The following is a 14,009-nucleotide window of genomic DNA, read 5'->3' on the forward strand; positions in this document are numbered from 1 at the left end:
AATCCATCTATATTTGTGTAAGACACTCTTAGTTTTCTGCCACTTCCATTGTGTTCTCTGTTTCCCTTATGTTTTTCTTTAGTATGTCGAACTGCTTTATTTTCATGTTCACTACTCTCCAATAGAATCTCTCTTTCTCTGACTCCGTTCTTTCCTCATTTTTTGCCTTAGCTTCAATTCTTTTCTGCTTTTCTGCCTCTCTTTCCTCCTTATTCATTTCTCTTTTTATCCATACCTTTTTATATTGATCATTTGTTGCTAGTTTCCCTGTCTTGGATAGAATTTTCTCTGCCGTTGTTTGTGACCTGAATTTAATCTTAATTGGTCTGGTCTTATCTGTACTATATTTTCCGAGTCTGAATTTTTCCTCAATTTCCTTTATAATTTCTGGTTCATCTTCCTGGACTAATTTTAATAAACTGCTTACCCTTTCATTTTCCTCCTTGATTCTTGCGGTTCTATCTGGGTTATGTTTCTCTTCCATTCCTAATATAATTATACATTTCTTTTTGTCAGCTAATTCTCTTACTATATTCTCCTTCTGTCTCATCACTTTAATAACTGAGTCTTCATTATGTTCTTTCAATTGCTGTTTGACTATGTCAGTGAATGAAACCTTATTCCCTTCTTGAGTTATTCTCCAATTTTTAGCTTCTGTAGCTATTTTCTCACTGTTTTCATTACTATTCTTCTTCAATTTCTCATTCTCCTCCTTTACATTTCCTAACTGTCTTTTTAGGTCCTCTACTTCTTCAGTTAAGTTTCTGTTAGCCTTCTCTAGTTGTTCCAATCTTTCAATTCTCTGGAAGATGGAGTCTACCTTACCTAACTTACGTTCCAAGTCCTCGATCACCTTATCAACTCTCTCCTCTAGTCTTATCAGTCGGGGGGGGGTTGTGTCCCCCCCACCCTCTTTAAATCCCTGGAACATATTCTCGTCACTTTCTACTGTATTTCTCCTCTCTATACTTCTAATCTTTACATTTTTATTTGCCATTTCGTCATCCGGTGGTCGTTTCATGTTGACCTTACGCCCGTCTGCCTGGGCCAAGTCCTCCACATCCTCATTTCCTTCCATTTCCCCAGCAATCCCTCCCCTTCTCCTCTTTTCCTACTTACCTACTGCCTCACGAGCAATTTCCCCCCCCCCTGCAAACACAAAAAGGCACTTCTCTTTGCGTTGGTATCCACAATCTGCACTTTTCTTCAGAGCGTTCGTCAAGCCGTCCGTTCGTTGAAAGTGTGTGTGTGTGTGTGTGTGTGTGTATATATATATATATATAAATATATATATGTGTGTATATATATATATATATAAATATATATATATATATATAAACACATATACTAAACTTCTTATTCCTATATAACTGAGGGGGTCGAGTCAAAACGCATCCAGTTCAAATCCAGTAAAACCCAATTAATGGCTCTTCCATCTCAATACCTCATTGATGAAGGGTCATTTCTGATCCCTATCACACTTCTCAGGTGAAAGGTAATGCAGTGTGCCACTAAAGGGCTTCCATAGTCCCACAGCTGGAGTCACTTTACCTCTACCACTTCATTATGTAGTGACCCCCAACTTTATCCATTCAAGATACTTTATAGATTAGGTCAGAAGAATGTATCTTCAGGCCTTGTCATTTTTTTTATCCATTTACAATCTCCTTCCATTCAATAACATCTTTTGAATTCTCTACAAAAGCAAAAGAGGAGAAAGACTTGGGAGTCTTGATAAAAGAAAACTTGTTACCTGACAGACATATCTGCAGGACTGTGGGAGAGACATATGGACTACTGCAGAAAATTTTCGGCATTTCACTATATGGATGAAGGTATGATGAAAAAATCAGGGAAACCCTAATACATACAAGACTGGAATATGCATCAGTAGTATGGTCCTCACACAGAATGAAGGATATAAACCATATGAGGAAAGACTAGAAGTACTGGGTCTGCCAACTTTGAAAGATTGAAGAGAAAGAGGTGATATGATTACAGCATTCAAGTCACTAATAAAGATAGATTGCATTGACAGAAGAGATCATCTGATTAAAGATGGGAGTAAATTAAAAAAGACCACACATCTAAAAGATGTGAAGAAATATAGTTTTCCCGTATAGAACCATGAATATGTGGAATAGCTTAGAAGGTGATATAGCTCAAGCTCAGACAATGCATTAGTTCAAATCTAAATATGATAATTGGAAATCAAGCATATAGATTAAGTTGGAACTGTACATGAATTTGAGTCTAGGTATATTTAAAAACTAGAGAATAGGAGATGGGATCCAATGAGTATTGCTCCTTTCCTGTATACTACAGTTAGGTAAATACAATTAGGTAAATACATGCACACACACACACACACAAGAAGTACTATAGCTTTCCACATAGAATTGTAGACTTGTTGAATAAGTTGGATGAAAATATAACTCAAGGCAACAAAATAATATAATTCAATGCAAGATTTGACAGGTGGAAGAATAGAGATGGGACCCCATGAGTATTGGTTGAACCCTGTACATTCCAACTAGGTAAGTACATACATGCATTCATTTACGAGATCACAAATCCAGAATAGCAGAAGAAGAAAACCACCAAGAGAACATGCAAAGACCGTCCACGTACCCAGGATGATCCACTTGGCGAAGGCTGTCCAGGATAGACCTGCATTGCCAGTGATGCGGTGGTAGAGGTACGGCCTCTGGAGAAGAAAAGCAGCTGGGAGGGGCTGCTCGAAGAGTCCGTAGAAGATGATTGGAAGCGATGTATGTGTGATGTTGAAGAACGTGAGTGAGAAGCTCTCGTAGACACTCTGCATCAGAAGGAAGACTTGGGTCATGGGTGTGTGTGAGAGAGCTGTTTTAACCTCTATGCTATGGTAACATCCCAGTGACCTCATGAGTTTTATTCTGGTAGTTGGTAAAAGATTCTATTCAAATTTAGGACTCTAGGGTTGTCAAACGATTGAGGATCCTATTCTGCTACAAGTCTGTGGCCCCTTAGCAGAGATGTAGTGCCAATTTTATAGGTGCCAGAGCTCTGGAAGGCCCACCATCACTATAATTTTCATATATACTGTGGGCACACAATTATTAAGTATTTTGTGTTTGCAGTCACTAATTATCATAAAATAGTATAATTAATAAGCAAAGAAAGATAAAAGAGCACCACCTTCTTGCAGAGGTACCAGAGTGAAGCTCCGGTGAGCTCCGGCATCACTGCACCTTTGTTCCTTGGCTGATTAGAATTGGATCTGGTGAATTAATCATCAAGTATGCCCCACAGCTCTTTAGGAAACATTGACCACTGTAATAATTAAAAATGAAGATGACTGTAATGGCACTTGTTTTCTATCTACTACAGGGTACCCTGAAACTGTGTCACATCTAGGATGTCCAAATCACAACTCAAAGAAAGTTGAACCTAAGGATCTATAGTTTCCTAGCAGATACTACAAGCCTATGACAAAATCTTGAATGAATGGCAATGGTAGACGCAATCCAGCAGCTCAAGTTGCTGTTGAAATGGACAATATTTTGTTCTGAGGTTGTTTTTACTTATGTGATGAGTTTTGTATGGAAGATCATCATCACCAGAACTGACATTTCAGCTCCAAATGAGTGTATGAATATTCAGTCTGTGTTTCCATAAATACATTTGAAAGTGGTGATAAAAATAGAGATGAGGTATATAAGGGTATTGGGTAACTGCTCATTTTTAATACTTTTTTATATTCCATCTGACAATGTGCCTTAGAGCATACTTAGTTTCCTAAATCTTTTTCCATCACTGTTTGAGAGTCAAATGTATATAAATAATCCACCTGTCCACAAAGGTTGACAGAAGTTGAAGATGGAGTGGCAGTAAAAAGTTAAGGTTAGAGTATGGACTTTTATTCCTATTCAGACCTCGTGAGTGAGATCTATGGGGTCAGATATTCTTAGTCCTGCATTAACAATTCATTACCTCTTTATTTCTGGTCTCCTCCTCCTCTTCTTCTCTTTTTCCTCTTCTTTCCCTTTTTCTCCTCTTCCTCCTCCATTTCCTCCTCCTCTTCTTCTGCCTCCTCCTCCACCTCTCTCCTCTCCCTCCTCCGCCTCCTCCTCCTCCTCCTCCTCCTCCTCCTCCTCCTCTTCTTCCCCTTCTTCTCCTCCTCATCGTTCTCCTCCTCCTCCTCCTCATCGTTCTCCTCCTCCTTACCTGGGTCGAAAAGGCGCTCATAGTCGCGTAGAAGATGTTTGGCGTGATGAAGACGAAGTTCTTGTAGAACGAGTACAGGACGAGCGTGGCGACTCTGACGTAGTACCAGTGGCCGTGGACGAGGAGGATCCGGCGCAGGAACCTGAAGCGGGCGAAGGCGAAGTCTGCGCAACGGACGGCCTGGCGCCCTTCTTTGCCCATGAGACCTGTGCAAGATAGAGGAAGGAGAACATAGCAGATTTATAGACAATGAGGTCATGATATCTCTGTATCTCCCTCTTCCTCTTTCTTGATATGTGTATCTCACCCACCTATCCACACATATTGTACAACCACCCACTCACACATACAATACATACCCACGCATATACACACATATACACGACTCGTGGCGTAGTGGTAGAATTCTCGGCTGCCACTACGGCGGTTCGGGTTCGAATCCCATCCAGGGCTAAAATAATTTCAGTATCGCTGCGCTGCGAGTCGTTACTCCAACTCGTGGGTGGGGAGTTGGGGTTTGCGTGTAAAGTTACAGCTTTACCCATAGATCGGTCATATATGAGCTCTGAGCTATCTTCCGGGAGAGAAATAGCTGTCAATCACGAGTCCAACACGTGATCCAAGACCATGGGGAATCACACATAACCAAACACCCTCCACCTACCCACGGAACCAGACATATCCTCACCCATACCTTCCCCCCAAAAAAATTCACATGCGCGCACATACACACACTTTCGTCGGATGGACGGCGAAGATTGGAGTTCTGAAGAAAAAGTAAAATGTTCGTGGATCTCAACGCAAAGGAAGTACCTTATTGTATTTACAGGGAAGGGGAAAGCTCGTGGTGTAGTGGGAAAGTGAGGAAAAGGGAGAAGGGGAGGGATTACTGAGGGAAATGGAAGGAAATGAGGAAGGGGAGGACTTGGTCCAGGAGGCCAGGCGTCTTGTAAACAAGAGAAGGACCGATGATTTTGGCGAAGTGATTAACAAAAATGTAAAGATTAGAAATATTGATAAGAGCAGCGCAATGGAAGGTGAGGATAATGATTTCCAGGGATTTAATGAGGGGGAGGGGCGGATACCAACCTCCCCCGATTAGCAAGACTAGAGGAAAAACTTGAACAAATGATCGAACATTGGGAGAAGAGGTTCGGTAACATAGCAAAGATTGTGCAGAGAGTTGAAAAATTGGAAGAACTAGAGAAGGTGAACAAAAACTTAACTCATGAAATAGAAGAATTAAAAAGACAGTAAAAAGAAGTAAAAGAGGAGAATGAAGAATTAAAGAGGAATAATAAAGACAACAAAAAGGCCATAACAAAAGAAGCACATGGTGTAAAAAAAAATCCAAGAAAACAGTAAAGTTGCATTTACTGACATAAACAGCAAATGAAAGAACAAACTGAAGACTCAGTTATTAAAGTGATGAGACAGAAGGAGAATATAGTAAGAGAGCAGATAAAAAAAAGTATAATTATATTAGGAATGGAAGAGAAATATAACCTAAAGAGAACCATAACCTAAAGAGAACCACAAGAATCAATAAGGAAAAAGAAAAAGTAAGCAGTTTACTAGAATTAGTTCAGGAAGATGAACCTGAAATCATGAAACAAATTGAAGAGATGTATAGGCTCGGAAAGTATAGTTCAGATAAGACCAGACCAATTAAGATTAAATTCAGGTTACAAACAACGGCAGAGAATATCTTAGCAAAAACAGGGAAACTAGCAGCAAGTAAACAATATAAAAGGCATGGATAAAAAGAGAGATGAATAAAGAGGAAAGAGAGGAGGAAAAAATGAAAAGACATGAAGCTAAGCAAAAAAAACAAAAAAAAAAACGAGAAGAGAAGTCAGAAAAAGAGAAATACTATTGGAGAGTAGTGAATATGAAAATAAGGAAATACAAACAAAAGGGAAACAGAGAATACAATGGAAGTGGCAGAAAACTAAGAGTGTCTTAAACAAATATAGATGGATTAATAACAGGATTGAATGAGCTGAATGATTGTCTGAAGGAAAAAGAACCGGACATAATGGGAATTGTAGAAACGAAATTAAAAGGTCCACTGCCACCCAACAGTGTAGGACATGATGCATATAATTATTGGATTAGAAACAGAGAGACATAACAAGGGGGTGGAGTTATGTTCCTGACTAAGAAGGATATAAACGTGAGGTGTGTCACATGTGGAAAGAATACAGTAGAGATGATTATGATCGAAGTGGAAGACAGAGATATGAAGAGCAGAAAGTTTGTGATAAATTATGTGCCTCCAAAAACAGCCTCGTGGGAAGAGAGTGAACATAAAAGTATGTTAGAAGACACAAGGATAACATTAAATAAGATAATGGAAGATGGAGGAAGAATAGTTCTGATGGGCGACTTTAATTGCAAAGAAGTCTGCTGGGAAGAGATGACAGTAAAGGGTGGAGACGGCTCATGGGGAAATGTTCTACTCGAGATGATTATTGACCATACAATGACACAGGGGATACATGAGAACACTAGGTATAGAAATGAAGAAGAACCATCGAGACTAGACCTAATAATCACATCTGAACCTAGAATAGTGGAAAAGATTGAATATAAAACACCAATGAGTAAAAGTGACCACATATTGATTGAACTGGAACTAAATGAGTAAAAATACATGAAAAGAAATGAACAACATAGCAAAGGAAGAATGATGTATGAAAAAACAAATTTTGATGAAATAAGAGAATTCTTTCAAAAGGAAAACTGGGAAGGAATATACAAAGAAGAAACAACAGTGGAAGAGAAATGGAATATTTTGAAAAAAAAATATAAAAGAAAAAAGGAGTGGAAAAGTATGTTTCAGGACAAAAGCAAAGAAAAAGAATATATAAAGTGTTGGTACAGCAAAAAATGTAGGGGGTTAAAAGACAAAAGGGATAAAGCTTGGATAAAAAAAAAGACAAAAGACCTGAAAAATGGAAAATATATACTAGTTATAGAAATGAATATATACAAGTGCTCAAAGAGGAAAAGAGAAAATATGAAAAAGATGTCATAGAAAAATGTAAAGATCAACCAAAACTATTTTACAGATTTGTAAACAACAAACTAAAAAAATAAACAAGAATTAGAGAAACTACGACAAGGAGGAGTTGAATACACAGAGGAAACAGAAATGGCAGAAATTATGAACAAGCATTTTAAATCAGTGTTTACGAGGGAGAACATACAACCTAGAGATATCGAGTGGGAGGAGAAAGTCCCCCTCATGAAAGAGATAGAAATATCAAGGAATGAAATAATGAATCACTTGAGTAATTTCGATGTCAGAAAATCGCATGGACCTGATGAAATGGCAAACTGGATTTTGAGAGAATGCAGGAATGAACTAACAGACAAAATACCTAATCTAATAAACAGTTCATTTAAAAAAGGAAAAGTTCCAGAAGATTGGAAAAAGAGCAAATATAGTACCAATATATCAAGGTGGAAACAAGGAAAGCCCTACTAACTATAGGCCGGTCTCTCTTACAAGTACGATGGCTAAAATTTGTGAAAGAATTATCAAAATTAAATGGGTAAGGCATTTGAAAAAAAAAAAAACATACTAAATCCAAGGCAATTTGGATTTAGACAAGGACGATCATGCGTCACAAACTTAATGTGTTTCTATTCAAGGCTGATAGATGTAATACAAGAAAGAGATGGATGGACTGATTGTGCATTTCTAGACCTGAAAAAAGCTTTCGATAAGGTGCCACATAAGAAGTTGCTAAAGAAATTAGAAACTGCAGGAGGAATACAGGGCAAACTGCTGAAGTGGATGGAAGACTTTTTGCATGAAAGAAAAATGAGAGTGGTGATAAGAGACAAACGCTCTAATTGGGATGAAGTGATTAGTGAAGTTCCACAAGGAACAGTTCTGGCCCCAATGTTTGCTATATATATTAATGATATGGATAAAAGAATTGAAAGTTATATGAGCTTCTTTGCGGATGATGCAAGATTGTTGAAAAAAAAAAGTAGAACAAAATTGTGAGTCACTACAGAGTGATCTCAATAAAGTATGGGAATGGAGTAGAAAGTGGGAGATGGAATTAAATATGAAGTGTAGTATAATGGAATTTGGAAGAAGCAAAAAAAAAAAAAAAAAGAATAGTGGGATCATATAAATTGGGAGAAGAAATATAAAAAAAAGTAGAAAATGAGAAGGACCTGGAGTCATTATTATGAATAATATGTCCCCTGAGAAACATATAAACAAAATTTTTGGTGAAATGGTGAAGAAAATACTAGTCACTTTGATAAGACCAAGATTGGAGTATACAGCGACGACGTGGTCACCAAGTACAAAAAAAAATGTATAACAAAACTTGAAAGAATACAAAGAGCAATTACGAAATTGGTACCAACACTCTCAGAACTATCATATGAAGAGAGACTAACAAAACTTGAGCTACAGACATTAGAGCAAATAAGAGAGAGAGGAGACTTGATAACTATTTATAGAATCATGAAAGGCATAGAAACTATTGATAGAGAGGATCAAATAAAATGGGATAGTAGAAATACAAGAGGACACGGAAAGAAAATCAAGAAAGACAGTTATAGAAGAGACCTGAAAAAGAACAGCTTTCCCCACAGGGTAATAGACGTTTGGAAAAAGTTAGATGAGAAAGTGGTGTGTGCAAAAACAATACACGAATTTAAAAACAGCCTAGATAAAACGAGATATGAAGACGGGACTCTACGAGCATAGCTCCCCTTCCCGTAAAATACAACTAGGTAAATACAACTAGGGAGGTAAATGCACACACACACTTACAGAAGAGATCTGAAAAAGAATAGCTTTTCACACAGAGTAATAGATCTGTGGAACAAACTGAAAGAGGAAATAGTGAGTGCTAAAACTATACATGACTTCAAGAAAAAACTGGATGCGGAAAGATACAGCAAAGGGCCACTACGAGCATAGTTCTCTTTCGGTAAAATACAATAAGGTAAATACACATATATTACCCTTACCCAGGCCAACATGAGCTTCCTGGATCATGGACACATCATTGGCTCCGTCCCCGATGGCGGCCGTGATTGGCCAAGGCGCCGCGTGCTTCACGAGTTGCACCGTCTGCAGGAGAGAGAAGTGATTGAAGTATGCTTTTCCCTTATCGTATTTACCTGATTCTAATATACAGGAATATAGACGCCCTTCGGGTCTCGTCTTTGGTTCCATCCAACTTGGTTGTGAATGTGTTTACATTTATTCTATTTTATTATTCATATTATCATAATGTTTATTTTTATTATATATATATATATATATATATATATATATATATATATATATATATATATATATATATATATATATATATATATATATATTTATATTTGCATCCGCCCTAGTTATGGACCAAAAGGTCTCCTGTCGGCATGCTCCGCCTTTGTAATCCTTTGTGTTTACATTTATTACTGGGTTATTAATTCTACAACGGCGGACGTCAGAGATGCGGTGAGTCAGTGTCACATATATATGCTAACACCTAATCAGTACGGTCGAGCTGATTAGACTGCTTTCAGGCCACAACCATTCCAACACACGAACGACAACTGTACATACACTTCTTACCACACATACAATCTTACCAAGGCGGATTAAGCCACGATGGTGAGGTACAGAGGCTGTATCGTCCCTCATGGTATAACCTGGTCCTGCAGTTGACTGTTAAGGCTGACCTAACTACACAAATAAGTGTGTGTGTGGGACTGAGGAACTGATGAGGTTCTCCATACCTCGGCTTTCTGCTTTGGCGACATTCTGCAGCAGACGACGGCTGTGCAACGGAGGGCGACTTCGTGCAGAGCGTTCTTGTCGTTCTCCAGGAGGAGGGCCAAGGAGAGCCCGTCCACCACCAAACCGTATGTGACATCCTCGTCCTTCATCTGAGTCCTGAACAGAAAAGGAAATCGATAATGTATTTTATATCCTTTATTTTTTTTTAGACACTTAAGCAATGAGACAGAAAAAATAAAACATGCCGTACCTCCTATTTCCCTTTTTTAGATATTAAAACCCTGAGGCAAAAAAAAAAAAATATATATATATATATATATATTATATATATATATATATGTATATATATATGTGTATATATATGTATATATGTATATATATGTATATATACATATAAATGTATATGTATATATATATGTATATATATGTATATGTATATACAGTATATATATATATATATATATATATAATATGTATATATATATGTATATATATATATATATATATATATATATATATATATGTATATATATACATATATATACACATTTGATATCCTTTACTTTTTAGACACTAAAACCCTGAGGCAAAAAATAAATAAATAAATAGAATCTATAACACATTTGATTCTTCTATTTTTTTTTTCTCAGACACCTAAAGTACAAATAAGTTTTAAAGAGTAAACCAACATATAACATCTAAGACCAACACCTCCGTGCCAGTACCTATGATACAACATAACTGCATTTCGTGTACACCCGAACGAGCTTCCGTACTCACCAGCAGTCTGAGAGGGCACGGGAAGCGGTCTCCGCGTCCTTGCACCTGGTCACCCTCAGAATCTTCATGAACCTCTTGAAGTGTCCGCAGGCATAGGCGATGTTGACTGCCGTTTCCACTTTGTCCCCCGTCAGAATCCACACCTGTGAATGTGTGTGGAGGGATTATCACACTGGGATATTTTTCCTTCGACTGTTGGAGCAGATTTTCAGACCGCAGCTTTCGGAAAGGAATCTGATATCCTGGAGGAAAATCATTTTTCCACGGTATATCAAATGACATTGTGTGTGTTTTTTGTTGAGAAAATAAAATTGTTTGCCATGGTGACATTACAGCAGAAAAAGTTTTGGAGGTGGACGGTACCACCAATTAATTGAAGGTTAGGGGAAAAATAGCCCACTGTGATAAACCCTTGAGAAAGCTATGCTGTGGTTAAAGTGAATAGAGGATATGGCGGGGGATTAGATTTAGGGTGATAGTTCTAAGGGTAAAGGGAAGTAGCGGAATGGTTAAGACATTTGGCAGGAATGTTGGTGAAAGAAAAAAATACTTTAACTCTTCCTGAAAGGCTAAACATCTTGACTGGCCCAACTTTACATCACTAAATGATGAGAAACAACAGTCTTGACGCACCCTGATATCTTTACCACTCGCATTCATACAATTCCTCAACAAGCCGTTCTAACTGTCCTGTATATTACAATTATGTAAATAAATGTGTGTAATTAAATGGCGTAGGTGTAGTAGCACGTGAGTACAATCAATCTTAGACCCACTCTCGGAGAAAGACAAGCTGAGAAACAGAGTAAACCGTATATTTCGACCACTGACTGTGATCCTCTTCAGCAGGTACATACATAGCATAGGAAGACAAGAACATTTATACAGAGGGAAATACTACAAAAGGGAACTAGGGAAGCCTCATGTCACGTGTCCTTGATGGGGTCGGACCTTTTGTTCCTTGGAGATAAGTTTGGTTGCTGCCGAGTTATTAATAGCCTTTGGTGACCATTGACCTTTTGATGTGTAAATACTAATACAAAATATGCCCAGTTTTGCCTACCTTGATTCCTGCCACCCTAAGGGCCTCGAGAGTTTCTTGGACGCCGTCTTGAAGCTTGTCCTCGACGCCCGTGGCTCCGAGGAGCTCGAGGTCTGACTCAAAGCGATCCACAACCGTCCTTACTGCCTGCTCGCGGCCATCGATTTCCTGAAGTAATTAGAATGATGTCATCAGTGGAACGTGGGAGATAATTGAGATCAGGAAGTGAAAGTGAAAGAAGGAGAGGAAGACTATGATTCTTGATACATGTGACTGGAATTTTCATCCCTTTTTAATGCTTCCTTTTGCTCAGTTATTGTGTTCATTTCTGTAAATCGTTACTGTTGTTATTGATATTGATCTGTGGAAGGACGCGATGCTGGTTATTCGAATTGTGATTCTGTCATGGTGTACTTGAAGCATTGTGCATTTATTATTGTATATTGTACATGTGTTGTAAGAACCAAGTGTTCTGCTCGATCGCTCTAGAGTTTTCCCAAGCACGTTTTTGTTGGAGTGTTTGGATCACATGAGGAATTGTTACCCCAGTCTTCGACAGGGTAATAATTCTTCATGTGGGCTATCCTAGGGTGACATTTCTTCGTGTGGGCTATCCTAGGGTGACATTTCTTCATGTGGGCCATCCTAGATTTACGATTCTTCGGTTGCATAAGTTGATAACAATAAGCATAGCTCTCATCGTTTTAATTTATCTAATACACTGTTTTCCATTGTTTGCATTATTTCATTGGCCGCACTCGTACAATTCCGCCTTACCTGCATGGCTGAGTTGTAATCGTTGGCCAACGCGTTGTACTCGTCTCTGGTTAGATGCCGGCGGGCGACGGCCAGTGTGCGAAGACCCAGCTTGAGACATCAATTGATAAATAAGATGATAATGGTAATGATACTAATAATAACAGTAACAATAATAACGATGATGATGATGACAAAATTAATATTAACACTACTACTAATAATAATAACAGTAATGATAATGATGATACAGTGTATGTATGGTGTATTATAAGTGGAGACAGTATATCATGTATCTGTGTATATGCATGTATATGAGATATGAACATTTCATGAAAGAACAAGATGAATAACCTCCATAGATACATACCAGGGCGTAGTCGTCGATGTGCTTCTCCGTGAGACGCACCAGGTGGTTGTCTGTCGAGGAGCAGCGGGAGAGGACCGAACTCTCAGCGCCTTTGGTCAGCACCCAAAAACTATCCTCGGCTTTCTCTTGAACCACGACCGACATTCGTTTCCTGTCTGCGGAAGGATGCAGAAGGATTTAGTTGGTAAAGAGTAATGGGGTGCAGAGGCGGAGACTGATGGGACTGTGTGCCCCGGGGGTCCAAATGGAGAGGGGCTTCCAATAAAACAATTTTGGGGGGAAAAGAACCTAATGAATTTGGTTTATATTCAAATTTGATTTATATTTTATTTATATTCAAATCGAATAAAGTATCTAAATCATGTTTCGTCTGTTTACATATTCAAAAGATCTTACTTTTTCATTATATTTCTCAGTATTGAGACATATAATCGAATCTTTGGGGGATCAAGGAGTCAGTCCCGGTGGGAATCACCAGGGGCCGTATACACAAAACTTTTTTGTTAGCCTTAACAATCTCTGCTAGCTAACAGAAAACCACTAAAAGTTATACACCAATGCTTAACTAACAACTGTTAGCTAGCAACGTGATTATGGAGAAAAAATAATAATAAATGGGCGATTCAAGCCAAGTTTAAACCACAAGGATAAGAGGGAGGCATGACAAAGCACGTTGATGCTATGGTATTGTTTTCTGTTTACATATAAATGTTCATCGACACTTGGAGCCCCAATTCTAATGTTTGTGCCATCTATGGTACCCACAACACCGGGAAACCTACAGTTTTCCATGAACTCTGCTTGTTTTACTTGCACTTCTTGGTGAGTCAATAGGAATTTTACAAACTGAGTTACAATATCTGGTTCTGATAGTGCATCAATTGTTTGAGTAATGACACGGCTGATTGATGCTTGCGAGGTCCCAAATTCGTCACTGCTGCATTTTACCTGTGGCTAAATATCATAGGGTAATTGCCACCTTCGTCTCAGGACTCAGTGGTCGATTCCGTTCTGTTCGGGATTGAAGTTTGTCCCTCACTAAATCAGCCATTTTTATTATACCAGCACGGTTCATTCTG

At 38.4% G+C, this 14,009-nt stretch overlaps 1 protein-coding gene across 2 annotated transcripts in view; it reads right to left on the minus strand.

The window, feature by feature from the left end:
* LOC143028268 (phospholipid-transporting ATPase IF-like) overlaps positions 1 to 14,009 on the minus strand; it is a 67,303-nt gene that overhangs the window by 11,640 nt on the left and 41,654 nt on the right. For both annotated transcript variants that reach the window (XM_076190107.1, XM_076190108.1), the window contains 8 exons: positions 12,931 to 13,085; positions 12,582 to 12,671; positions 11,826 to 11,972; positions 10,763 to 10,905; positions 9,982 to 10,138; positions 9,214 to 9,316; positions 4,207 to 4,412; positions 2,632 to 2,818 (listed from right to left, as the gene is read on the minus strand). In XM_076190107.1, coding sequence (XP_076046222.1) covers positions 2,632 to 2,818; positions 4,207 to 4,412; positions 9,214 to 9,316; positions 9,982 to 10,138; positions 10,763 to 10,905; positions 11,826 to 11,972; positions 12,582 to 12,671; positions 12,931 to 13,085 — 1,188 coding nt within the window. The remainder of the gene's footprint in view (positions 1 to 2,631; positions 2,819 to 4,206; positions 4,413 to 9,213; positions 9,317 to 9,981; positions 10,139 to 10,762; positions 10,906 to 11,825; positions 11,973 to 12,581; positions 12,672 to 12,930; positions 13,086 to 14,009) is intronic.

Source organism: Oratosquilla oratoria, chromosome 9, assembly GCF_046742065.1.
Source record: "Oratosquilla oratoria isolate Oo_2021 chromosome 9, ASM4674206v1, whole genome shotgun sequence".
Lineage (NCBI taxonomy): Eukaryota > Metazoa > Arthropoda > Malacostraca > Stomatopoda > Squillidae > Oratosquilla > Oratosquilla oratoria.